Source organism: Hylobates moloch, unplaced genomic scaffold (assembly GCF_009828535.3).
Source record: "Hylobates moloch isolate HMO894 unplaced genomic scaffold, HMol_V3 SCAFFOLD_19, whole genome shotgun sequence".
NCBI lineage: Eukaryota > Metazoa > Chordata > Mammalia > Primates > Hylobatidae > Hylobates > Hylobates moloch.
This window is the reverse complement of record NW_026652294.1, coordinates 15755025-15781860: the sequence shown is the minus strand read 5'-3', so window position 1 is coordinate 15781860 and position 26836 is coordinate 15755025. Positions and strand designations below refer to the sequence as shown.

The 26836-nt window shown below is 52.0% G+C and overlaps 1 protein-coding gene across 2 annotated transcripts; it reads left to right on the top strand.

Annotated features, from left to right (window-relative positions):
• The first annotated feature begins 34 nt into the window (after positions 1-34).
• On the top strand, positions 35-26700 carry CSF2RB (colony stimulating factor 2 receptor subunit beta). 2 transcript variants are annotated; one of them, XM_032138904.2, is made up of 14 exons: positions 35-84; positions 8302-8549; positions 9496-9619; positions 12253-12443; positions 15680-15837; positions 15917-16085; positions 16649-16784; positions 16947-17104; positions 19044-19183; positions 20114-20276; positions 21628-21718; positions 21907-21964; positions 22811-22914; positions 23638-26700. In XM_032138904.2, the coding sequence occupies exons 2-14, from the start codon at positions 8474-8476 to the stop codon at positions 24776-24778; spliced, it is 2709 nt and encodes a 902-aa protein (XP_031994795.1). In that variant the 5' UTR covers positions 35-84; positions 8302-8473; the 3' UTR covers positions 24779-26700. The 2 variants fall into 2 exon arrangements, with proteins under 2 accessions (XP_031994795.1, XP_058286949.1); XM_058430966.1 differs by lacking the exon at positions 35-84 and having other exon boundaries at positions 8474-8549; positions 16929-17104; positions 23638-24824.
• The last annotated feature ends 136 nt before the right edge of the window (positions 26701-26836 follow it).

The window sequence follows — 26836 nt, the reverse complement described above, 5'->3', positions numbered from 1 at the left end:
TGACATCAACATAAATAGGAAGCGTGGGAGGCTCACTCTGCCTAGAGGCTCCAGAAGAAGGCTCGTCTCTCCCACCACACAGAGGTATGGCCCGGCGTCCAGGAGCAGGGCTGAGGGGTGGGGTCAGAGCAGGGGGGAATGTGGGGAGTCTAAGATGGGAAAGGACGGGGGGAGCCTGGGGGGCGTCCTGTGGGTAGCTGTGACCTGGGGACTTGGAGGAGTTAGGGCTTGGCCTCTTGGGATGACCTGAGCCCAGACTCCTGGGGCAGCCAGTGGGTGGGGAGGCAGCCAGGGGTGCCAAGCTGCTTGGGTGTTGTATAAGAGCTCTGGGGAGGACTCAGCCTCGCTAGCGGGATCTGGTTGGTCCTGGCGGGAAGGACGCCTAGTGGGGTGAAGAGAGCTCAGGCCTGGGAGTCAGGCACCTATGGTCTGTCTTCACTTTGTCACTAAGATGCTGGTGGTAGTGAGAGCACCCCCTGTCCATCCTGGGCTTCTGTCTCCTCATCTGTTGTATGGGGAGCATGGATAGTCCCTGACATCTTGGTTTAGAAAGAGAGAGAATGCATGCTCGTGTGTTTGCCTGTGTGTGCATTTGTGTGTGTGCCTGTGTGTGTATGTGCATGTGCGGATCCCTGGGGATGCAGGAGTGCAGAGAGACTAAGAAGCAGAGGGTGAAACCTGGGACCTTGCTTCACTGAGGCCCAGAGCTGGGTGCGGTGTGGCTTGAGAAGCTCACTTTGAACTTGAGAAAGAGCCCAGCCCCTTGCACAGAGACATACCAGGCACTATCCAGCAATCTCTCTCTATCTCTCTCTCTCTCTCTCTATCTCTCTCTCTCTCTATCTCTCTATCTCTCTCTCTCTCTCTGTCTTTTTAGTTATGACACTCTGCCCTGCTGATTTGGGTTGGGGTCCAGGTGTGTGTGTTCTGCACCCAAGTATGTTGGCTGGGTGGGTGAGTATCTGGGGTGCCTGCTTCAGGGTGTGTGCAGGTGTGTGTACTGGCCCTGAGAATGAAAGGGCAGGTGTTTTACTGGGACCTTGTCAGACAGGTGCTAGTGACGAGCTGCATATGTGCAATTTTTAGTCTTCAAAAACCCTGCTGTTATATTTTTGTATAGCCCAATTCTAATTTTTTTCTATCATCTTTCTTGCTTTGTAATCATTTTATAATGAGTAAACATTTCCTATTAGCTTTTGGTCACTCTTTTTCTCATCCAGCAGTTTTATTTATATTGTCCAGTATACAGATATACCAACACCACAGGATAGTTCATGAATTGTATAAGGAATGTGTTTAATGCTAAACAAGCAACTACACAGAAACCTGCCTTCACGAAAATTAGAATAATCTAGAATTATGTAGCACGAGAGACAAAGTCCCCAGCAATTTCTTTTCCCTAGTTCCATGGCTTACTCTTTTCACCACATGTATTCTTCCAGAACATTTTCTAAGCATGATATAAGCATATAGCTTTTATTTTCCTGTTTGTTTTTTGTTTTGTTTTGTTTTTGTGACAGAGTTTTACTCTTGTCACCCAAGCTGGAATGCAGTGGTGCAATCTTGGCTCACTGCAACCTCCGCCTCCCGGGTTCAGGTGATTCTCCTGCCTCAGCCTCCTGAGTAGCTGGGATTACAGGCATGCGCCACCACGCCTGGCTAATTTTTGTATTTTTAGTAGAGACAGGGTTTCACCATGTTGGCCAGGCTGGTCTCAAACTCCTGACCTCAGGTGATCCGCCTGTCTCAGCCTCCCAAAATGCTGGGATTACAGGCTTGAGCCACCGTGCCTGGGTGGTAGTTTTTCTTTTTACAGAAATGGGATTATTATATATATATATATATATATTCCCAATTTTTTCACTTAATATTATATTTTGGAATATTTCCAAATTTCTACAATAATACATATAGATTTAACTCATTAAGTAACCCTAAGAAATATGTGGCATTTATTAGGATGGGTAAACCACAATTCATCTAATCTCATATTGATCGACACCTAGGTTGCTTCTAATTTTTCCACATCTATGAAAGTGTTTCTGTAGCCTAAATTACTAAATGCAGAATTGTTGTGCAAGAGGTTGTGCATTAGAAATTGTAATAGGTATTGTCAAATCAACCTCAAAGTAGCTGAGCTAAGCTGACATAGCCAAGGTAGTGTATAAAAGGGCCAATTCACCTTTAGAGAAATTATCAATCTTCTAATTTTGTCCAGTGTTATGTATGGAAATTCTCAGTGTTGCGTGATTTTTTCTTTCCCTGATTATGGGTGAAGTTGTACATTTTCTATATGTGGATTGGCCATTTGGATTTCATTTATGATGAATGTGGAGAAATTTTCGTTCATCTCCTGTTGAATTTCTCTTTTACATCTTAACTTTTGGAGTGACTCATTTATTATGTGTATTAATAATCCATTTATATATGTTGAAGATATATTCTCCCAAGTTATGACTTATCTTTTTCTTAACATGTTTAAGATGTCTTATGTCATCTAAAAATGTTTTCATTGTTAAGTCAAGCCTGTCATTACTTTTTAGTTTATGGTTTCTGGTTTTGGTATCTTGTAAACCTCTAAGATCACGGGTGTCTTGTAAACCTCTTTTTACTTTCCGGTTTCTGGTTTGGTGTCTTGTAAACCTCTAAGATCACAGAAAGAGTTTGAATAATTTTACTATTTTGGTTCTGACTTTGAGATTTTTAGCCCACCTAGAGTTTAGAGAGGTGAATAATGTGTAAAGTAACTTTTAAAAATAATTATCATCTAATTGTCTTAACATTGCTAATTACGAGTGTGTGGCTTCTCCTCTCTTCAATGATTTGAAGTGCCCCTATTACATCCTAGGATTCTATATGTACTTCGTTATTTTCCTTACTGTTTTTTGTTCCATTTGGCTATCACTACATTCCTTCTTATTCTTCTAGCGAATGGAGCAAGTCTCTCATCTCTGGTTTGTTGTAATTTAGAATCAGTTTGCCAAGGCCAGGAGCAGTGGCTCATGCCTATAATCCCAGCACTTTGGGAGGCTGAGGCAGGCAGATCCCTTGAAGTCAGGAGTTCAAGACCAGCCTGGCCAACATGGTGAAACCCCGTTGTCTACTAAAAATACAAAAAATTAGCCGGGCTTGGTGGAGTGCACCTGTAATCCCAGCTACTTGGGAGGCTGAAGTGGTAGAATCGCTTGAACCCAGGAGGCAAAGTTTGCAGTGAGCCGAGATCACGCCACTGCACTCTAGCCTGGGCAACAGAGTGAGACTCCATCTCAAAAATAAAAATAAAAATCAGTTTGCCAAGCCCATTAAATGTCTTTTTGGAATGTTCATGCTGATTGCGTTGAATTTAGAGATTATCTGAGGGACATTGACCACTGGAAGTAAAGACAATAGTGACAGCCTCCTGTGTGAGGCTTTGACAGGAGGACGCTAATGTGCCCCCTTGACTCTGTCATCGCCTTTGGTTTCTGGCAGACATTCAGTGATGCCAATGTTTCCTCCACTACTTCATTTGCCAGGGTTTGTTTGTTCATTTGACCAGAAATGTCTCGTTTATTATTAAATATTTAGGAGCGTCTGTCAAGATCAGCTTATCCTTCTTTCCCTTTTAATCCGTTCATCTGTTTGTTTGAATCATAAATAGGTTTCTTGAGGGTTCTCCTTCCATGTATGGAGTACCCTCTACTTGGCCATGATGTCTTCTTCTTTTAAAAGTCTTTGTCAGGTTGACCTATGAAATTGTTTTTGTCTGGAGTGAATTTGTATTTTGCTTTTTTTCCCCCAGTTTTTATCCCTGCCATTTAATTTCTTCAAAAGCTTGAGAATGTTTATGCCTGCCATTCAATTTCTTCATAAGCTTGGGAATGTTTATGCCTGCCATTCAATTTCTTCATAAGCTTGGGAGTGTCATATGTGCATGTTTATTTTGAGTAAGAAGGTATTTGGTTTTTCTCTTCTCTTTTCTCTCTCTTCCTTTCTCTGTCCCTCCCACCCCTTCTCTGTCATCCTCCTGTCCCCATGCTTACTCTTCATTCTTAGTGATTTTTAATCTTTACATTTTTAGGGATTTAAAATGTATTGAACTTATATTTTCTGGGTCGGGCGCAGTGGCTCACGCCTGTAATCTCAGCACTTTGGGAGGCCAAGGTGGGCAGATCACTTGAGGCCAGGCGTTTGAGACCAACCTGGCCAACATGGTGAAACCCGGCCTCTACTAAAGATACAAAAACTAGCCAGGCGTGGTGGTGCATGCCTGTAGTCCCAGCTACTCGGGAGGCTAAGTCACAAGAATTGCTTGAACCCAGGAGGCAGAGATTGCAGTGAGCCAAGATCATGCCATTGCACTCCAGCCTGGGTGATGGAGTGAGATTCTGTCTCAAAAAAAAAAAAAATTTTTTTTAAAGAAACCATATTTGCTACCAGCATTTGGCTTTATTTAGCACATATAAGACCTTCCAAAACAAGAGGAGATCTTTAGCAAGTTTTCAATTCTCCTCCACTCTCCACCCCAGCCTCAAAGCCAACTCCCATGTTAAAATCATCTGAGTTTGAGTTCAATATTCTTCTTTACTTATCTGTAAGTGTTACTGGTTTCTTTGCCTCAGTATTTCAGATTTTCTTGGATTTTTTTTCCTGAAATATAACCTAGAGTAATTTCTTTCAGAAAAGATCTGAAAAACTTTCTTTGTCCGTACATATCCAAAATTTTTTGTGTCCTTTAAATGTCAAAGAAAACTTGGCATTTTGTGATTCTAGGTTTAAGCATAATTTTCCCTTGGTATTTTCAAGACATCTATTTAAAGTTCAGAGTCTCTCATGTGAAATCTCTAGCCAATCTGACCCTTGTTGCATTCAAAGTATCCTATTTGTTTTCTTCTGGAAGCGTTTCTAGGATCATCCTCATATACTTGCAAGATGGAAAGTTTACCAGTGAGAATTGGGTATGGCTTGATTAAAAGGAATCTTGGGAGTTAACCCTGATCTCTGTCCCCTACTACAAAACCCCATTATAGTAGCCTCCCCCCTTGAATACAGATTCCTTACTGTCTTTAAAAAATATTTTAAAAAGGAATCTTGTTTATTGAGTGGCCTGTTGTCTCCTTGAAAGCCATGTGAAGTTTTCCCCATTTGCTCTTGTATCTGTTTGGTTGCACATGGAAAATCCCTAAGCAACAGTGGCTTAACAACATAGAAGTTTCTTTTTCCCAGCATATAAAAGATGCCCAGAGGTAGCAGTTTAGGCTAGTATGGTTGCTCCAGAGTGAGAGTGGGAATCCAGCTTCCTCTCTTTCTGTTGCATCATCTTCACGTATGACTTCCATCCTCAAGGTAACCTCATGGTCCAAAATAGCTGCTGAAGCTCCAGCTATCACCTCCAAGTTACAGGCTGGAAGAAGGAAGAAAGACAGAGGGACAAAAATGAGCCCCTCCCACCTGAGTCAACTGCCATTGAGCAGCCTTTTTTGGAAGACATACACAATGTTTCTATTCTCATCTCCTTGGATCACGTTTAGTCACTTGACTGCACCTAGCAGCAAGGGAGTATAGGAAATAGAACCTTTTATTCTGTGTAGCAATAAACTCAGCTAAAACCTTGGCTTCTGCTGCCAGGAGGAAAGGGACACAGTCTTCCACTGTCTTTCAGACTAGGTAGCTGACATTGTCTGCCGTACCTGCTCTTAATTGCCTCCACCCCCTCCTTCTGGAGGCTGGAATTTTTGAATTTCTTTCCCAGGTCTAAACTTTTCCCTAAGACTTTTCATCTCCTTGACTATTTGCTCTATTTTATATATCTCTCTTTTTCATTTGTGGTATCCATTCTGTGGTTTGGCCCACTATTGATTGTTGTTGTCATTTTGTTTTTTTGAGACAGAGTCTCAGGCTGGAGTGCTATGGCAATGGTGTCAGCTCACTGCAACCTCCACCTCCCAGGTTCAAGCAATTCTCCTGCCTCAGCCTCCAGAATAGTTGGGATTACAGGCGTGCTCCACCATGGCCAGCTATTTTTTTTTTTTTTTTTTTAATTATGGATCTCATATCTTCAAATTCCAAGAACTCTGTTCTTTGCATAGAAGTGTCTTCTTTTAAATGACTATGATTTCTCAAATCTCCCTGAGGATGCCGATTTAGATGTCTTAATGTACTCTTTTATTTTTGCTGTATCTGTGCATGTCTGTAGAAGTGTCTGCTGGGTTAGCGTATGTCAGAATAGATGTGTGCTGTTTTGACATTTGGGAAATTGAATCACTATTGGCATAGAGGTTAGGGACAGAGTCTAGAAGCAACCCACTGTGGGCTCGAATCTCAACCTGTTCCTTACCAACCGTGTGACTGTCAACCAATTACATAACATCCCACCCCTGTTTTCTCATCTACAAAGTGGAGCTTCTAGTGGTAAGCTATACATAGATGTGTTCATATCCATAAAGCCTTTTGAATAATGGCTGGCTCATGGAAAACACTGCAATATTGTCAGCCACTACCATGAATTCTCTCTGTGTATGTGAGTATTGTTTGTGCTCTTTGATGATATTGATTTGTTTTAACCTTTTACAGTAAAAGACACTAACCTGTCCTCCATAATTCTAGTTGCTATGGTCTATATGTTTAAGTGCCCCCAAGTTTATGTTGCACCCTAATCCCCAATGTGAGAATATCTGGAGGTAGTTCCTGTGGCACCCTATAAAATACCCCAGCAAGCTCCCTTGCTTATTCCATGTGAGATTGCAGGGAGAAGACTGTGAGGAACAGGCCCTCACCAGATATTGAATCTGCCCGTGCCTTGTTCTTGAACTTCCCAGCCTCCAGAACTATGAGAAATAAACTTTGTAACTAGTAAGCCACTCTATCTATGGTATGTTGTTACAATAGCCCTAACGGATGAGTACATTGGTGCAAAGATTTTCTGTTTGCACTCTGTCCTTTGCTTTTATGATTCAGTCAGGTTGATAAATTACAGAAGATTTCACTTTTATGTACTTCTGCCAGCCTTTGTCTCTGTGATGTCTCCTATGCTTTTAAGCTTAAAGAGTTCAAAGGCGTTCGCTCCTCTGGTTTGCAGCTTTCATAGGATGTAACATTTTACATTTAAATTTATAATTAACTTGTTATTTGGGGAATGGTGTGAAATGGGGTTTTAGATAGGCATTTTTATGTTGTTATTCAATGATTTTAGCATTTTTTGAAATTGAATATTTCATCACTTCACATTGATTCCTGATTCTTTCTCAGTCTGGGGTTAAGTAGAGTTTGTTTCCAGCCAGCATGTCCACTGACAGATTCTGTGTGTGTGTATGTGTGTCTGTGCATGTATCTGTATGTGTGTGTGTATGTCTGTGTGTAGATGGTATATGTGAGTGTGTATATGTGTGTGTGTTGTGCATGTGTATGTGTGTCTGTGTGTGCCTCTCTATGTGAATTTGTGTGTGTATGTGTGAATGTGTGTGCATGTTTGTGTGTATATGTGTATATATGTGTATATACATGTATGTATCTGTGTTGTTCATGTTTGTATGTGTGTCTGTGTCTCTGTGTGTGTGTATGTGTGTGCATGTCTGTGTGTGTATGTGTGTATATTGTATGTATCTGTGTGTGTCAGTGTCTGCGTATGTGTGTGTGTCTGTGTGTGCGTTTGTGTGTATATGTGTGGGTACGCATGTGCATGTTTTGTGTGTACGTGTATATATGTATGTATCTGTGTGTGTTGTGCATGTGTGTGCCTGTGTGTGTGCGTGTGTTTGTGTGTGTGTGTCTGCGTGGGCATCTTGAGTGAAGCTTCCAGTAATCTAACAGAAGAAAAGGAGCCACAGTTGTCTGTTCTGCTCTCTTGGGTACTTCCCAGACCAGTGAAATGAAAGGGAGGAAACCCCCGGCCTCCGAGGAGAAAAGGGAACTGGCAAGCAGAGGGTAGGGGGGATGACGGTAAATGGAGCAGGGGTGGGGAGAGCACAGGCCCTGTGGAAGTGAGGACATGTGTGTGTACATGTGTTCATGTCCAAGGGATGACGCCGTGGCATCCAACAGCCGTGGACCAGCAGCCCACGGGGAGCTTAGCAGGAGTCAAATCCTAGGCCCTTGTCTCGGCTGCTCTGCTGTCTAGCACATTGTGCAGTGGTAGGTGTCAGTGATCCAAGTGGGGACCCAGTCCCTCAGGCCACGCAGCGCATGTCCATTGCCTTCATGCTGCAGGAGACTGAAGGGTCATGCATGAGGGCCACTTCTCTGGGTTGTCCCCACAACACGGGCGGTGTCCCTGGGACACGTGGAAGGGGAGGGGCGGCTCACTGCTGACATCTCCTTCTGCAGGCCTGGAGGAGGCAGAGGCCAGGAGGGAGAGGTCCCAAGAGCCTGTGAAATGGGTCTGGCCTGGCTCCCAGCTGGGCAGGAACACAGGACTTCAGGACACTGAGGACCCTGCCACGCCCATGGCCAGCACCCACCAGTGCCTGCGCCTGCCTGTCCAGAGCTGACCAGGGAGATGGCGCTGGCCCAGGGGCTGCTCTCCATGGCCCTGCTGGCCCTGTGCTGGCAGCGCAGCCTGGCAGGGGCAGAAGGTGAGTCCGTGGCTCCCACCCACTTCCCTGTCCCCATCCTCACTGCTGCACCCCAGGGGAGGGCCGCAGCGTATCCCCAGGACCCTGCCCCCCAGCCCTCCTCCTGCTCGTCTCTCCCCCTGGCCTTCCCTGGGCCTCCCCCGCTTCCTTCCTCCTGCGCATTCCTGATCATCCTGTCCTGGAAATTCCAGCTGAGCGTGTCTGGCTTCCTTGCCCACATTTCTCAGCACAGCACTCCCGGCCCCCCGGCTCCAGGATGGCTGCTCTGGCCGTTTCCCTGCCCCTTGTTCCCCAGCGGACACTCTGTGCCTCAGTGGTTCCCACCTCCGGGGCTTTCCTCCTGCAGGGCCTTGGCTGGGGTTCTGTCCCCGCGTCAGCCGCTAGCACCCTCCTTGTGCCTGAAGGCCACACTGGGATGCTCCTGGGCTCTTGAGGTGAAATGGCCCCTCCCAAGGGCTCCCAGAGACCTGGCTTCTGTGACAATGCTGGGACCACAGTCCCCTTAACAAATACCAGGCTCCTGAGGATGGGGACTAGAAAGCAGGGGGGAGGGTGCAGGGTAGGACTCTGCCACGCTGCACCCCAGGGCTGAGTGTGTGCCCCTTCCCAGGCTGCACAGTCGTTCCAGGGGCCAGGCCTGTGCTTGATGCATGTCCCTGTCCTGGGGTGGGGAAGGGGGCCGTGCCCAGGAACGGAGCATTGCAGAGGCCCAGAAAGCGTGCTGACAGCCAACAGAATATCGCGCTTCTGTCAGGAGAGGAGGGTCCGCAACCAGGAGCCCACCCCGGGCAGACATGAACACATGTGCATGTGCCTGGCCACCTGGTGCCTCTGCAGGGAACTGGGAGACCCCTCCCCAGAGCTGGGCATCCCAGAGCAGCTGGGGGTGATGGTGACAAGGGTCCCTGCAGGAAAGAGAGGTGACCCCTCCTACCCCCCTTGTCAGAAACCATCCCGCTGCAGACCCTGCGCTGCTACAACGACTACACCAGCCACATCACCTGCAGGTGGGCAGACACCCAGGATGCCCAGCAGCTCGTCAACGTGACCCTCATTCGCCGAGTGAATGAGTGAGTGACGCTGGGTGCAGGGGCCACGGGTAGGGACTACAATGTCCCCTGTGCCTGGCATGGGGCGGCAGTGTAGAGAGGGACCTGTCAGGTCAGCCTCGGGGTGGGAGCGGACAGAGGACAGAGGAGGAGGGAGGCCCTCCAGGAGCTCCTGCTCCGCCAGGCACCTGCCAGGCCGGGCGCTGCCATCTGACCTGGGGTTTCTGCAGAGTGCCTCCTACACTGATGTTATTGATTGTGGTGGTGGTGACAGTGGTGAAAATATTCTCTTGTTTCTTTATAATTTAACACAATTGCCCCACATGACCTATCTTAGTTCCTCCTCACTGTGAGGTGGGCAAGGCCAGCCCACGAAGCGCCAGCTGTGCCACCGCCTGTCTGTCCAGAGTAGACCAGGGAGAGATGGCGCTGGCCTGGGAGTTCACAGATGGGAAAACTGAGGCCCTGGAGGTGAGGTGCCAGCCCTGGCCTCAGGGTAAGGAGTGGCAGAGCAGGCCGTGTGGGCGTGTCTGGGAGGGGGCTCTGCGCTCTCCCAGGCCCCCCCTCCGTATGTGGGCTGCCACCTCTCCCACCCAAGCTCTCCTGGGCACGTGCCACACGGGAAGAGGACCAGAATCGCGCTGGGGTGTTGGCCAGGGTCTAAATCAGCCATAAATCAAATAATTAAATAGCTGGAACCAGAGAGGCAGGTGACAACCCATTGGAGGTCACCCCAGCATTGGGGGGTAGGGCCGGCTCTGCCACCTTCACCCCTCCACCGCCTTCAGTTCTCCTGGAGGCCTCCATCAGACCTTCTCCATTCTCTTCAAAGACCATCCTGCCCCTCCCTGTGACCTGCTTCCTGCTGCTCTGACACAACAGGGGACCAGGGAGAAGCTCCCCACCCACCCCACACTCACTCCCCACCCCCTCTGCCCACCGCCGGGGCCTGGGCCTGGACCAGGGCTCCTGTCTAAGGCCTGAGACCCGATGCCGCCTCGTCCTGTTGCTCAGGAATATCACGGCCTCCACGTCCCCACGCTGCCCTGTGCCACCCACCATGCCCTCTCCCAGGATCTTTCCCAATTGCCTTGCAAACCTACCCCAACCCCCTCTCAGACGCCCACAGGAGTGCAGCACCTGGGCATCTCCTGACCCGGCAACCCTGCGGCCCCTCTTTCCCTGCTTCCTTTGACAGCAGCATTCCCTAAAGAGTTGTCCACATTCACCACGTCCAGTGTCTTTCCAGCCATCTCCTCCTGGGCTCACTCCCCTAGGATGCTACCCCCACCAGGCCACCCAAACTGCTCTGGTCCAAGTCAGCAAATGTCCCGGGAGTAGGATCTCATTGTGGGGCCTCCACCTTCTTCCTACTTGACCAGGGGCAGCCCCTGACGAGGAGGACCACCGCGGCCTCCCTGCACTTCCTCCTGCACCTGGCTCTGCCCACAGCTCACCCAGTGCCCCTGGGGCCCTGCCCACCCTCCTCTTTCTCCTTGTCTGCTGCCTCTTTGTTCTCTTGGCTGCCAAGGGTGAGACACCCAGGTCCAGTCCACGGACCTCCTGTCTGCTGTATCCACTCTGCAGAGACCCCCTGAGGCCGCTGGGGCATCTCCCAAAGGTGACCTCAAGCCCACACTTCCCCTAAGCTCCAAGCCTCCAGGCGCACTGGCCTCTCCACCTGTCACTTAGACAACAGGTGTCTCTGACTCCAAATGTTCTCAACCGAAGTCCCGCTCTCACCTGAGCTGCGCTGCTGCCTCCGTCTTCCCCATCTCCCTTTCTAAATGGGAGCTCCTAGTGGCTCAAGCTAAGCAACAGGGATGATTTTGTTTTGTTTTTAAGTCTCTTTTGCCACCATTCCTTCCTAACTGCTACCTCCCTCCACCAGCAAATGCTGCCAACCTTATCTCAAGCAGAACACGAATCTCACCCACGCCAGCCTGACCACCCTGGTGCACAGCCACTTCCTGTCACCTAGATATTCCAGAAGCTTCCTAACTGGGCTCCCTGCTTCCAACATTGCCACATTCCCACCTCAGTCTATTCACAACCAAGGACCCTCAGGAATCCTTTCAAAGCATTCATTGAAATCTACAATGCCTTTGCTCAGGACTGTTTCTCACTCACTTGCAGTGAGATCCAATCCCATCATGTTGATGGATGGGTCTCCTAGACCTCCCTGTCACACGCTCTACTCCCTGTGCACTGGTTTTAGGCCAAGCCACGTAGCACACCAAACTCTGCCTGCCCTAGGGCCTTTGCACGTGCTGTTCCCATTTCCTGAAATCCTCACAATTTGCGCAGTCCCTCCCTCAATGCCTTTAACATTCTGCCCCCAGGTCACCTCCTTAGAGAAGCCTGCTTGTCCCATATTTCAAAGTGCCTCCCCAGCCCAACCCTTCCTCCCTCCTCACCTGCTGCTTGCTTTATTTTTCCACATGAATTTCTCTCCACTGCACACGCTACACACTTTGTTCCATGCGGGTCTCCTTCTCCCAGGATGGCAGCTCCATGGGCAGGATTTTTGTGTGTTTTATCGCTGCTGGCCCCTGATTCTGAACAGAGCCAGGCATGTGGTGAGTACCCGATGAACCTTTCATGAGTCAGTGATTCCCATACACCCTGGGCTAAGCCGTGTCCTCTCCCAACAGGGACCCTCCGAAGCCAGTGTCCTGTGACCTCAGTGATGACATGCCCTGGTCAGCCTGCCCCCATCCCCGCTGCGTGCCCAGGAGATGTGTCATTCCCTGCCAGAGTTTTGTCGTCACTGATGTTGACTACTTCTCATTCCAACCAGACAGGCCTCTGGGCACCCGGCTCACCGTCACTCTGACCCAGCATGGTGAGGGGCTGGGGGCCCTGCCCGGGGCTTGTTTTCCTGTGTGGACAGGGGGAGCACCAGGGGTGGCCCAGGGAGTCTTCAAGGCAGAAGGCTGTGGCTTGGGGTTGGGTGAGGGTTTCTTGAGGGATGAGGGTATGGTCTGGTTACATGGAGACTTCAGAGCAGGGACTGTGTGAGAGGCCCCTGACAAAGGCTTCTCCCGTGCCCCTGGCTGCTACCACCTCCCACTAAGCCGTGGGCTTCCAGCACTGCAGGTTTGTCTTGAAGAAAACCGTTCTCACCACTCACTTAGAAACCTATCCAGTTAGAAAACTCTCTCCGCTTAGTTGTTTCATCTCATCTCTGAAGCAACCCATTTCCTGGATGTGGCCCTTGAGGCCCAGGAGGTCAGATGCTTCCTCTGAAGTCCCATCGCTGAGCAGTAATGACAGAGATGGGTCAGCCTTCCTGGGGGCTTCCTGCACGGTAGACAGGGAGTGCGTCTCCTCCCTGCCCTGGAGGAGGGGCCCCGGTGTGGGCCGAAATCCCACAGTGGTCCATGAAGCCATCTGTGCTCTAGGGTGGGGTAGATGATCATTTTATGTAGTTAGGTTTTATTTGCCTCTCTATTAGAAAGAAATATAACCTGCACTTCGAAGTCCTGGATTCAAGGAAATGGTTGCTTAGAATGAAGCTAAACCTAAAAAGGGACACGTTCTATGAAAGTTTGCGTTGACGTGGCAAAAACCCATGCTGGTGGCAGGCTGGTAGGAGGCACTGCAGGCTGTCATTGAGTCTCAGAACCACGGCAGGCTTGGTGCTGTTATTGGTGCCTTTGGCTGCTGCTAAAACGGAGACAGAGGGAGGTGACTAGTCCAAGGCCTCTCTGCTGCTGCTGGCAGAGCTGAGATCCAGGGCAGGATGGTCTGAGTCCCTGGTCCTAACCACGGGGCCACCTGGTGCTCTTTGCAAGGGTCACACGGAAGGGGCTGTGACCATAGCTTCCTGCCCTTTTTTGCCACAGCATCGTAAAGCCACTGCCAGAGGAGGGGATCAGTTAGGCCACCAGGAATCCATCAGAAGCAACGTTTCCACACATGGGTTTGATGGACACGAGAGTCCCTTCCTTCCCGAATGGAGCTCAGGGGGCCCAGGCTGGAGGGAGGGGAAACACTGTATGTCGTCCACCGTGAGAACTTACTGACAGTGGTGGGTGGGTGCCTCATGCAGGGGGTAAAGGGCAGGGCCCCTGGGAGCTCAGGACAGGCTTCCCAGAGGGAAGAGCTTTGCAACCCAGATCTGAAGGGTGGACAGGAGGGGAGGGCAGGAGGAGCCTCTCTGGCAGGGTAACAGCTGTGCAGAGGCTGGGGGATCAGAAGGGCATGGGCGGCTGGGGAACCTGCTCACCGTTGTGTCCAAGGAGCATCAGCTTCAAGGGCTGGACAGCGGTGGGAAGAAGCAAGAGACATAGGCAGGGACCTGGCCCTGGAGAGGCTTCTGTCTCCTGCGGTGTCAGGTAGAGGGGACCCTCTAGGCATGGAGAGCACCGAGGGGAAATGACAAGATCAGATGCGGATGTGAGAATGCTGGGGACAGGAGACTTACAGGGTAGACTGGAGGAGCAGGAGTTGGGAAAGAAGTTGAAGTTCAGGATGTGACCTAAAGCACTCATTCCTAGAAATGATGAGGACACAACTGGCTAGGAGATGGGGACATGAGGGCATGCAAATCATAGTTCAGATATACACACAATTCATTCATTCAATCTTCTTTCCTTGAGTGCCTACATATGCCAACAAAGCAGCCAACAAACCAGCCAGCAACCCTGCCCTTGGAGCTTACAGCTTGGAAACCAGGAAGGTTTCTAGGGGGATGGAGACAACTTAGATATAGGGAGAGAAGTGTGGCCCTTGGCCTCCTGGAGCCTGTGTTGAGTAGCGAGGTAGGGTCCAGCCTAACGCAGATTAGCAATGAATCGAGGAAGCTGGGAAGTACTGGGCAGGCGACAGGCATGCATCTGATCTGCTCTGAGGCTCCCTGTTTGGAGACCTTGGACATTTCACTTCCTCTGTGAGTTTCTCCGTCTGTGAAGTGAGCTGGGGGACTAAACCTCTTGAGTTGGCTGAGCAGGTTTCTGATGGGACTTCCAGTCTGTGCAGTTTGTGGCAGCTTCCGAGAGGGCTCTGCTGGGAAGGACTCCCCCTCCATGACAGCCTCGGGGGCTGGGAGTGCAGTGACACATGAGGGACGCCTGTCCTGGCTGTAGGTGGGGAGGGGTGGTTCCCCTGCTGTGTGTCTGCCATTCTGGGTTGATGATTCCTGACATGCTCTAGCATGCCATAGCCCATGCCCAGCAGAGAGCACTTACATCCTACGTGTGAGGATGTTTTTGTTTGAAAGCCACCCCTCAGCAAGCAGACACAGAAATGCCAGAAACCAGGTGCCATGTCTTCATTCTGCATTTTCTTGAACAACCCAGAGTTCACAGGAGATAGATGCTTGCCTTGTGGCTGCAAGGATTTCATGAGAAGCCCCAAAGTTGCCTACGTGTATTTGTTCATTCATTCATTCATTCATTCATTCATTCACCTTGCCCCATAATTCCCTAAGAAGCCGCATCTCAACCTGGAGATAGGGAAGGGGGTCAGGACCAACCCCACCCACCCCCATCTCCTCACCCCTTAGGGGAGGCAGACACAGAAACATAGGAATCCCTCAGCTGTGGTAAGACCCTGGTGGAGGGAATTCCACTGAGCTGTGGTGGAATGAGAGAAGGAATGGGGGGTTCTGCCTGGAGATGCAGATCCAAGGATGTTCCTAGAGCCGGAGGCATTTGCCCCGGGCATTGACAGCAGGAGGGACCCTGGGCAGGAGGAAGGGAGCTTGGACAGCAGGAGGGGGAGGCCTCTGAATCGCAGGCCCCTCTGCTGGCAGGAGCCACCCAGGCCTCAGCGTGGGCAGTGGGGAGCCTCAGGACAGAGGAGGCTCCAATGAGTTTCCTCACCAGCGCTTTTTATGGAGTTCGGGTCACGTGCGCGTTGCAATCTGCACGGCTTTCCATTGCTTTCATGTTGAAACCCTACAGTTTTGCAGATGAAGGGCTGAGGCTCACAGAGGAAACGGTTCTTGCTCAAGGTCCCTCAGCTGCTGGGGGCAGGGGTGGCCTGGAACCCCCTGTGTCCACACAAAAGGCCATGCAGGCCCTGACTGTCCCCCAGTGGTTCAGCCCTTAGGTGCCCTTCACTTCCTCCCTCCAGTCCAGCCTCCTGCACCCAGGGACCTGAAGATCAGCACCGACCAGGACCACTTCCTGCTGACCTGGAGTGTGGCCCTTGGGGGTCCCCAGAGCCACTGGTTGTCCCAGGGGGATCTGGAGTTTGAGGTGGTCTACAAGCGGCTTCAGGACTCTTGGGAGGTAGGAATCACGGCCAGCTCTGCCCCAGCCCAAAGGGATGGGTGGCACCCCTCCTCCAGCACCCACTGTCTCCTGACAGGATGCAGCCACCCTCCTCTCCAACACCTCCCAGGCCACCCTGGGGCCAGAGCACCTCATGCCCAGCAGCACCTACGTGGCCCGAGTACGGACCCGCCTGGCCCCAGGCTCTCGGCTCTCAGGACATCCCAGCAAGTGGAGCCCAGAGGTTCGCTGGGACTCCCAGCCAGGTAATGGAGCCAGAGCCCAGGAAATGCCCTGTGGTGGGAGGGCGGGCTCATCAGGAGCTCCTGGCACAGCAGGGTTCCTGGGCTCCACCTGGAGGCTTCCCGGATCTCCTGCTGCCATCTTTCCAGTAGCGTCCCTGGGCCGTCCCACTGCTACTGTGACCACTGACCAGGAGGACTCTGCATCTGTTCACTTTGGGCTTCCAGTTTTCTGCACCCTCTCTGCCAATGGCAATTACAATAATAACAACAATAGTGCTGTTAGCAGCTGTGTGTTAATGGAGGCTACAGGATGCTCAGGGCTTACCCACATTTTTCTGTTCAATCCCCAAACACTGAAACTTAGATACTATTTCCATTCTCCCGGGAGGGAGTGCAGGTGCACAGAACTCTCTCTCTCTCGGAGCTGTTGGACACACAACTGGCAGGTTCAGGCTGAAGTTTCAGCCCTGGTCTTTTGGCCCCAGAGCTCGTGACCTCTGTGTGATGAATCACATGGTGGGCACCCACTGAGAGCTATGGGAGGGATGAAGGAGGGAGTACATGAGGACCTGTCTCCACCCCAGGGGACGAGGCCCAGCCCCAGAACCTGCAGTGCTTCTTTGACGGGGCCGCCGTGCTCAGCTGCTCCTGGGAGGTGAGGAAGGAGGTGGCCAGCTCGGTCTCCTTTGGCCTCTTCTACAAGCCCAGCCCAGATGCAGGGTGAGCATCTTTTCTCTCCGTCCCCTCCCCTCCTCTCGGCCTTGCTCTCTCCAGGCTTCCTCCTGTCCCTGGGGCCCCAGCAGAAGCCACAGCCCACCCCAAGCTCTCCTCCCTCCCGTGTGCCCTCCCTCTCCCTGTCCTCAGCTCTGCTGTGCTCCTCAGGGAGGAAGAGTGCTCCCCAGTGCTGAGGGAGGAGCTCGGCAGCCTCCACACCAGGCACCACTGCCGGATTCCCGTGCCCGACCCCACGGCCCACGGCCAATACATCGTCTCTGTTCAGCCAAGGAGGGCAGAGAAACACATAAAGAGCTCAGTGAACAGTGAGTTTGCTCCTAGCCCGCTGTGGGGACGGTCTGAGACCAGCACACCCTCACTGTGTAACCCGAATCAGTTCAGGGTTCCTCGTGGCCCGGTCTTCATGTTTGTCACTTTCAAAGAGCTGCAGTCCAGTGAGCAAAAGTGAACAGAGAAGCAATGAAACCACCATGGCAGTGGCCGAGAACAGGAGCAGATCTTTAAAACCTCTGATCTCTTGTCCTTTTCTTCTGCTTCCCTCTCCTACCCTGCAGCTCTCCAAATCTCCACTGCTAGCCACACCCTCCCGGTCCTGTCACCAAAACCTTCCCTTTCATTCCTCGTTGGATTTTCCTCTTTCTGGTATCCGAAGTTCCCCATCGACTGATATTCTATCTTTAATGTAATTGATCTATGATGTACTTTTCAACTGGAGCCTGTGGTGTGTACAAATAGTGTTGAACCTTGGAGGTTAATATCCCTCATTTCTGTGATGTAACAAGGACCCCAGGGCGATGGAACCTCTCACGTTGTTTCATGATGACCAAGTTCTTCCATCCGGTCTTTAGCACATGTGAAGGGCAGAGGCCAATTTGTCTTAATTACCTGGGTTTGAATTTATCATTAACTATCTTGGGATCCTCACTGGAAAAAGGAATTCTGATTGTTCAAATGCACAGGATATATTAAGGGCCTCATATAATGCCTGGCACATAAGAGACCTCAGCAAATTACGGGCATTCATATTATGTTTATACAGTGAAGGCATCAAGGTTATAAGCACTCTCTTTTCTCTTTTGGGTAGACTGAAGCTCAGAGAGGTTGAGTGGCTGACTTAAAGTTGCACAGCTGTTAGTAGGCAGATCAAGATTAGAGTTCAGAACTTCTCACTCCCTGCCCAGTTTCTGCTTTCTTTACCCTTTGCCTCTTTCAACTTATGGGTCTGCCGGCCAGGTGGGAGGTGCTGTCTGCAAAGGGCTTCTCCTTTCTCTTTGGCCACTATCTGGCTGGGGAGAGGCCTCACCTAGATGTTGTTGAAGGCCTGTCACAGCCGCTGTATTGGGGATTTTCTGGTGATGAGAACGTGTCAATGACCTGGCCTTTAGCCATCTCCCTACACCTCTGGGAGTGTCAGGCAAGAGAGCCCATCACACTTGTGGGGTTGCAATCTTTGCCTCTACCACTGCTTAGCTGCCTTTCCTTAGGGCAAGTTACTTAATGGTTCTGTGACTCCGTTTCCCTGTCTGTGAAAAGTAAAGGTTAATAGTACCCACCATATAGGGCTGTTAGAATTGAGCGGAATAATTCATGTAGAATAAGTATGTTTAACAGTGGCTAAAACACAGTCAGGCTGGGCGTGGTGGCTCACGCCTGTAATCCCAGCACTTTGGGAGGCCAAGGCATGTGGATCACGTGAGATCAGGAGTTCAAGACCAGCCTGGCCAACATGGTGAAACCCCGTCTCCACTGAAAATACAAAAATTAGCTGGGCTTGGTGGCGGGTGCCTGTAATCCCAGCTACTTGGTAGGCTGAGGCAGGAGAATCACTTGAACCCAGGAGGCAGAGGTTGCAGTTAGCCAAGATCACACCACTGCACTCCAGCCTGGGCGACAGAGTGAGACTCCGTCTCAAAAAACAAACAAACAAACAAAAAAATAGCCAGTTACCTAGAGTAGAACCAACTAATAGTGGTTTTATTTTTATTGCAAAAAAAAAAAAAAAATAGGAGTAATGCAAGCATTGGGCCACATCACTACAAAACAAGTGTATCTCAGCATCTCCCACAAGAATACCACTCAGGTCAAAACACGATATAGTGAAGTGGGGATGAAAAGGATCCAACCATGGGCAGTACCTGGGGTCTGGTGCCAGTGGAGACAGCCCCAGTGTCTAGCATGAGACACGGGGAATGTTCCGTTGGAGGGTGGGTGTGATGACTCTCCTAAAAGTTTCCCTCCCTCCAGTCCAGATGGCCCCTCCATCCCTCAACGTGACCAAGGATGGAGACAGCTACAGCCTGCGCTGGGAAACAATGAAAATGCGATACGAACACATAGACCACACATTTGAGATCCAGTACAGGAAAGACACGGCCACGTGGAAGGTGAGGGCCTTCGCCCAGGGAGGGGAGAAACACTGGGGAGGGCAGGAGAGGGGAAAGCAACCAGAGGCGTTCCACCTGCAAGGCGTCGGGCCCTTGGCAGGTGACCAGTGAGAGGTAGCCACTGGGACATGGTGATCACTAGGCTGTGTGGTCAGCAGGTCACTGTCCTGTCTCTTGGTGAAGTAACTGAGGTTTGGAAAAGTGGCGTGGCTTGGCCAGCATGAACAGCTGACCCTGAGTTCCCAGGGAACAGAGAACCCTCTGGGCAGGGAAGGGTTGAAAGGCCACTGGGAAGAAGGTTTTCAAAAGTCATGAAAGTTTGGGGTTATTTCTTCAGAGGAATCTCGTCTGGACACACATGGAGGTTCAGACAGAGCTGCTTCTAATGAGTCGGGGGTGCGCCCAGGCCAGGGCTCAGTCCCCTCCCTCCACAGAGCCCAGAACAGAAACCACAGAACCAATCCCACACCCTCAGGCTAGAAATGGGGCAACTGAGGCTAGGAGGGAGGTGGGCCAGTGGTGGAGCCAGGAGCAGGCCCTGGGGTCCTGAACCCCCATTCTCAGGGTCCAGAGCCCAGTCGGCCTGCACTGCATTTCTGGAAAGGCCACAGTGTGGGTGCAGGCTGCGCCAGAATGGCTGGGAGCTGAAAAGGCTCAAACTAGGGTGGGACAGGTGGCTTCAGGGTTCCAGGCCTCAGTGTTGTCAATGTCAGGGGCTGCACTGAGAGGCGGAGTCCCCAGTGCCATCCGAAGTGCTGTCCCTGGGTGGGCCCTCAGGGAGGATCCACGGTGGTGAGAGAGAAGCAGCCGCAGCAGGCCTAGGGTACGGCAGGAGCTGGGAGCCAGCGAAGCGGAGGGTCCAGGTGGGAGGGATTTGCAGCCACTCCCACGGGCACCGGGCCAGGCCTCACCCTCAGCGCCAACCCACAGGACAGCAAGACCGAGACCCTCCAGAACGCCCACAGCATGGCCCTGCCAGCCCTGGAGCCCTCCACCAGGTACTGGGCCAGGGTGAGGGTCAGGACCTTCCGCACCGGCTACAACGGGATCTGGAGCGAGTGGAGTGAGGCTCACTCCTGGGACACCGAGTCAGGTAGGTGAAGCCTGGAGTCCAGAGCTTCCGGCCAGGACCAGCTCATAGTTTCTCACTGCCAGAAAATCCCCAGTGCAGCAGCCGTAGCAGGCCTGCAACAACTTGTAGGTGAGCCATCTCCCCAGTTAGACGGTGGCCAAAGAGAAAGGGAAGGCCTTTGCAGACAGCACCACCCACCTGGTCATCAGACCCGCAAGCTCCAAGAGGCAAAGGGTAAAGCAGGCAGAAACTGGGCATGGAGTCAGAAGTTCTCCACCCACTCTTCATGAGACAGCGCAGCCGGGCAGAGGATGCAGCCTGTGTGGGCACAGAGATGTGGGGCTCCAGACCCCACCCCACTCAGGCCTCCTTCCCTCCCTTGGGCCACTAGTCGTTGGAAAGTGACACCTGGTGTGAAATACAGACTGCAAGTGAGGACTTGAGGGAGCAGAGGAGAGCAGATCTCATGATCGCTCCTCCTTTAAACTGGGACTTAGGCTTCTGTTAATATGGCCCTTGGTTTCTTAGCTTTTGGGACTACCAAGTTTTTGTGGTTGCTCAGCCGAGTTTCCTGTTACCTTGGAAGCAAGAAAATCTAGAGCCGCAGACTGGGTCCTTGGATTGGAAGGTTTTGCTGTAATTCCTTCACCTTCCCACCTCCCTGCACTTGCTGCGTGCACTGACCCCTCACCTTTCACCATAGTAACCACCAGGGGACTCCCATAGAACAAGACAAGTCCAAGGGGTGGTTTCAGAGAGAGTAAGGACACTGGAGATATTGGGAGCCCCCCAAGTCCACAGCCAGGCTTGGTAGCGGCAGGGGCCCAGGGAGAGGGCCACAACCAGGTAGAAAGGAGGCCGGACCAATGAGCCCAAGAGAGGAGGAAGAGGGGAGTCCTGGAGGAACCTGGCCTGGGAGATCAGGGCTGGGGAGCAGGAGGGATCAGGGGCCTCCGGAGGGACCTTTGCACCTGCTGGTGCCTCTGCCAGCGTGCCTTTCCCCATCTCCACCTCTAATCCTTCCTATTACTGGAGGCCCAGCTAATATGTCACCCCCTTCAGGAAGACCCCTGTGATTGCGATGAACTGTGGTTCTTGCCCTCCCTGTAGCACCTCCTGTGCTATAGATCCTGGAAAGGATCTGACCCTCCTGTGTCCTCCCAGCACTTTGAACACTGTGGGGGTTCAGACCAATGCCCTTCTCAGCATGGATCTGGCCTCTCTCCCCTAATCCCCCAAGGCAGTAAGTTCCAGAGCCCTGGGCCTGCACAGAGCGGGGTCTTAGGGAATACCGCACCAACCCCACTCCCTGCCCTGAGGTCAATTTCCTGCCCAGATGCTGACGTTCCTTTTTCTCCCTGGCTGCTGGAAGTGCTGCCCATGTGGGTGCTGGCCCTCGTCGTGATCTTCCTCACCATCGCTGTACTCCTGGCCCTCCGCTTCTGTGGCATCTACGGGTACAGGTGAGGGGACTTTGTGGGGCTGGAGGTGGTAGCCGAGACCCCAGAGGGCACCAGGGAATCCCACCCAGCTCCCTCCAGGCCCTGCTCTGCCACTCGCTTCCTGGGCCTCAGTTTCCCCTCTGGGCATAAACATGGGAGCAGCTGGCCCTGAGGTCTCTGATGGCTGTCACCTCCCTGGTGTCTTCCAGGCTGCGCAGAAAGTGGGAGGAGAAGATCCCCAACCCCAGCAAGAGCCACCTATTCCAGGTAGGAACTGGCTGCGAGGGGTGGAGTGGGGGCTTCTCTGTTCCTGCCTCTCTTGTCTCTATCCCCACCTCCTCCTTCCCTTCCTGTGGGCTTTGGGTGGTAGGGATGTAGGTGGACTAGGCTCTGGGAGATTTGGGAGTGAGGCCAGCACTTGGAAATTCATTCCCGGGATTCCCTGGAGTGCCCACACCTGGCCTTGCCTCCCAGAGCTCTGCATGGAGCCCAGTGGAGAGAACTGAGTGTGGGGATGCCTGGGACAGGGTGGGCTCACAGAGGGGGTTCCTGCTACCAGGACGGATGGGGTGTCAGGAGGCAGAAGGGCTCCCCGAGGACAAGATACCTGGGCTGAGCTTTGAGAGTCCCAGTGGTGCCAGGTGGCAAAAGTTGCTCTGGCTCAGGGCATCTTGAGGGTGGAGACAGAAACCCTTCAGGAAGGGAGCTGAGGGGGTGGGACAGGAGGAGGCCGAGATGACCATGGGGAAGATGCCAGCATGTGGGTGATGGGAGCCCTATAGTCAGGCAGGCAGGGCCGGCTTTGCCTGTGGAGGGGACTCTTGGCTGGTGTGGAGGAGAAATGGGGGTGAGCATGGAGACAAGCGCCCCAGGTTAGAAAAATCACAGGAAAAGGGCCCTGTCCTCAGGTATCAGGGACATGGGGGAAGTCCCAGCCCCTCTCTGGGCCTCACTTTGCTGGTGTCAAAAGACCGTGGCCAGTCCTGAAAAAGTGGAGATTCTTCTCTTGTCTGGGGGCTCCTTGAATCCCCCTGCACCCCCATCACCCTCTGCCTTGTCCCCACCTCGGGGACCTCCTGATGCCCACCGGCCCAAATGTCTCTGCTCTTGCAGAATGGGAGCGCAGAGCTTTGGCTCCCAGGCAGCATGTCGGCCTTCACCAGCGGGAGCCCCCAACACCAGGGGCCGTGGGGCAGCCGCTTCCCTGAGCTGGAGGGGTGAGTGGGCTCGTGGATCACTCCTGACCTTTGGGGATCATACGGGGGGCTGACCCCATTGTGGAAATCAGGGACTCAAGTGAGGCTGCCTGTGGCTCACTGTGAAGGGATCCAAGGGGGCTGGTTTGCACTAAAGCAGGAGGCACCTGGGGGGATGTGAGGAAGAACTTCCTCTTTCCAGGCTAGAGAGTGCCAGACAAGGGAAGTGACCAGAAGTGAAAGAGGGAAACAGATGGCCTTCCCCTCCCTGGCTGCCTTGGAGGCGTCACACTGCAGAGGCCTCATGGGGTAGCTGGGGCTGCAGACTCCTGGGAACTCAGCGCCTGAGCCGGCAGCTCACCACTGACTCGGCAGGGAGAAGGGGGTGGCATGGTTGATAGAATGATGGAAGGGCTGCCCAGTGCACAGGCTGGCCATGAACCTGGTGCTGAAGGAGGATGGACTTTAAGGTCAAAAGGGAGAGGGCTCCAGCCTTGCGGAGGAAGACCTTGAGCTCAGCATGGAGGATGGAGCTCCTGAGCCACAGAGAGACTGAACCCATGTCCCGTGTCCTTCTCTGGGGCCCCTGCTCCCTCAACCCTGCCCCGCTCAGGTTCTTTCTGTGAGCTCTGGGGGACATCAGGGCTTCCAGAGAATCATCCCCACCCCACCAAGACCCTTGTGCCTGAGCCGAATCGTCTGCCCAGGGTGGTCCCAACTCTTCTGCCCATGTTCTTCCCACAGGGTGTTCCCTGTAGGATTCGGGGACAGCGAGGTGTCACCTCTCACCATAGAGGACCCCAAGCATGTCTGTGATCCACCATCTGGGCCTGACACGACTCCAGCTGCCTCAGATCTGCCCACAGAACAGCCCCTCAGCCCCCAGCCAGGCCCGCCTGCCCCCTCCCACACACCTGAGAAACAGGTTTCCAGCTTTGACTTCAATGGGCCCTACCTGGGGCCGCCCCACAGCTGCTCCCTGCCTGACATCCTGGGCCAGCCGGAGGCCCCACAGGAGGGTGGGAGCCAGAAGTCCCCACCTCCAGGGTCCCTGGAGTACCTGTGTCTGCCTGCTGGGGGGCAGGTGCAACTGGTCCCTCTGGCCCAAGGGATGGGACAGGGCCAGGCCGTGGAAGTGGAGAGGAGGCCGAGCCAGGGGGCTGCAGCGAGCTCCTCCCTGCAGTCTGGGGAAGGCCCTGCCCCTCCTGCTCTTGGGCCAAGGGTGGGAGGTCAGGACCAAAAGGACAGCCCTGTGGCTACACCCACGAGCTCTGGGGACCCTGAGGACCCTGGAGAGACCTCTGCTTATGTCTCCTCTGCAGACCTGGTATTCCCCCCACACTCAGGGGCCTCGTCTGTCTTGCTAGTTCCCTCTCTGGGCCTCCCCTCAGACCAGACCCCCAGCTTATGTCCTGGGCTGGCCAATGGCCCCCCTGGAGCCCCAAGCCCTGTGAAGTCAGGGTTTGAGGACTATGTGGAGCTCCCTCCAATTGAGGGCCAGTCCCCCAGGTCCCCAAGGAACAATCCTGTCCCCCCTGAGGCCAGAAGCCCTGTCCTGAACCCAGGGGAACGCCGGGCAGCTGTGTCCCCAACATCCCCACAGCCCGAGGGTCTCCTTGTCCTGCAGCAAGTGGGTGACTATTGCTTCCTCCCCGGCCTGGGGCCCGGCCCTCTCTCGTTCCGGAGTAAACCTTCTTCCAGTAAACCTTCTTCCCCGGAACCTTGTCCTGAGATCAGGGACCTAGACCAGGCTTTTCAAGTCAAGAAGCCCCCAGGCCAGGCTCTGCCCCAGGTGCCCGTCATTCAGCTCTTCAAAGCCCTGAAGCAGCAGGACTACTTGTCTCTGCCCCCTTGGGAGGTCAACAAGCCCGGGGAGGTGTGTTGAGACCCTCAGACCTAGACGGGCAAGGGGATGGAGAGGGCTTGCCTTCCCTCTCGCCTGACCTTCCTCAGCCATTTCTGCAAAGCCAAGGGGTGGCCTCCTGTCAAGGTAGCTAGAGGCCTGGGCCTCCTTGACCTTTTGCAAATCACTTCTCTCCCCACGCTCACACACACACACACACACACACACACGCACGCACACACGTACATGCACACATTTTTCCCCTCAGGTTAACTTATTTGTAGGTTCTGAATTAGAACTTTCTAGACATACTCATTCCATCTCCCCCTCATTTCTTTAATCAGGTTTCCTTGCTTTTGCCATTTTTCTTCCTTCTTTTTCCACTGATTTATTATGAGAGTGGGACTGAGGTCTGAGCTGAGCGTTGTCAGACTGAGATGCGTCTGGTTGTGTTTAGGACTTGTGTAGGCTGCCTGTCCCCGGCAGGTGGTGATGCACATGACATGATTCTCATCTGGGTGCAGAGGCGGGAGGCACCAAGTGGGCACCCATGGGGGTTAGGGCTTGGAAGAGCGGCACAGGACTGGGCACGCTCAGTGAGGCTCAGGGAATTCAGACTAGCCTCGATTGTCACTCCAAGAAATGGGCATGGTAATGGGGCGGGGGGCAGTGCAAGGGATGCACATGAGAGACTGTTTGGGAGCTTCTGGGGAGTCCTGCTGGTTGTCTCAGTGATGTCTGCGGGACCTCCAGTCCCTTGAGACCCCATGTCATGTAGAGAAGTTAATGGCCCAAGTGATGGGCAGGCTGGTGGGACCTGGGAAACATCAGGAGAGGAGTCCAGAACCCACGTCTACTGCAGAAAAGTCGGGGGAAACTGCCGAACAAAGGAAAATGCCCCAAAGGCATATATGCTTTAGGGTCTTTGGTCCAAATGGCGCGGGTGGCCACTCTTCCAGATAGACTGGGCAACTCTCACTCGCACCGGCCACAGATGAAGGGCTGCTGGTCTATGCCTGGGCCTGCACCAGGGATTATGGTTCTTTTAAATCTTTGCCTTTCAGATACAGGAAAAATAATGGCATTAAATTGCTTTAATTTGCATTATTTTAGTTATCCAGTTTGCACATATTTTTATAGGTATCTTAGGCATCGATTGGTATTTTTTAACTGGGCCAAGCCTATTAAAGTCTTTCTTCTGTTGGGTGCTATCATTTTCTGATTAAGTTTTTTTGACTATTGACGTACAGTCTTTCACGGATGGTGGAGTGTTTTTCCCCCAAATCTGTAGCTTGTCTTATAATGTTGCATATGAGGCTTTATGGTGTATGAATGTGAATGCTTCTGTAATGTCAAACAGATCCCTAGTAAACTCCTTTTTCACTTTTACTGTCAGATTTACAAGGTCCTCCCATTGCAAAGCAGTGTTTGTCTTAATTTATATATTGTTTTTCTAGTTCATTTTGTGTTTCTAACTTTTCATGTAAAATTTTAATTATTTTTGAATGTGTGGATGTGAGACGGAGATGCCTTTTGGTATTGAAATTCTTTTTCCATGTATCTGAAGTGTTGCTTTTGTGATATAGGAAATCCTCATATATATACTTTATCGGTCCCTAGGCTTCCTATTTTGTTACCTTGCTTTCTCTATGGCGTCCACCATTTTGATTGTTCTACTTTTGTATGTTTTCATAAGTGGTTAAGCAAGTGTTCTCGTTACTTTTGCTCTTAAATCCCTGTTCATTACAGCAATGTTGGTGGTCAAAGAAAATGATAAACAACTTGAATGTTCAATGGTCCTGAAATCCATAACAGCATTTTAGTACATTGTAAAGTAGAATCCCCTGTTCATAATGAACAAGATGAACCAATGTGGATTAGAAAGAAATCTGAGATATTAATTCCAAAATATCCAGACATTATTAAAGGGAAAAAAATTGCAATAAAATATTTGTAACATAAAACAAACTGAAACCCTGAATTTGTGTGTGCATGTTGGTGTAGTTGGAGGAAGGGGTTGCTCTCTGAAACCTCAATTGCTATTGTAAGTGATACAGCTCCAGTGACTGGAGGAACACCAGGGTCCTTAGTCTTGTGCCA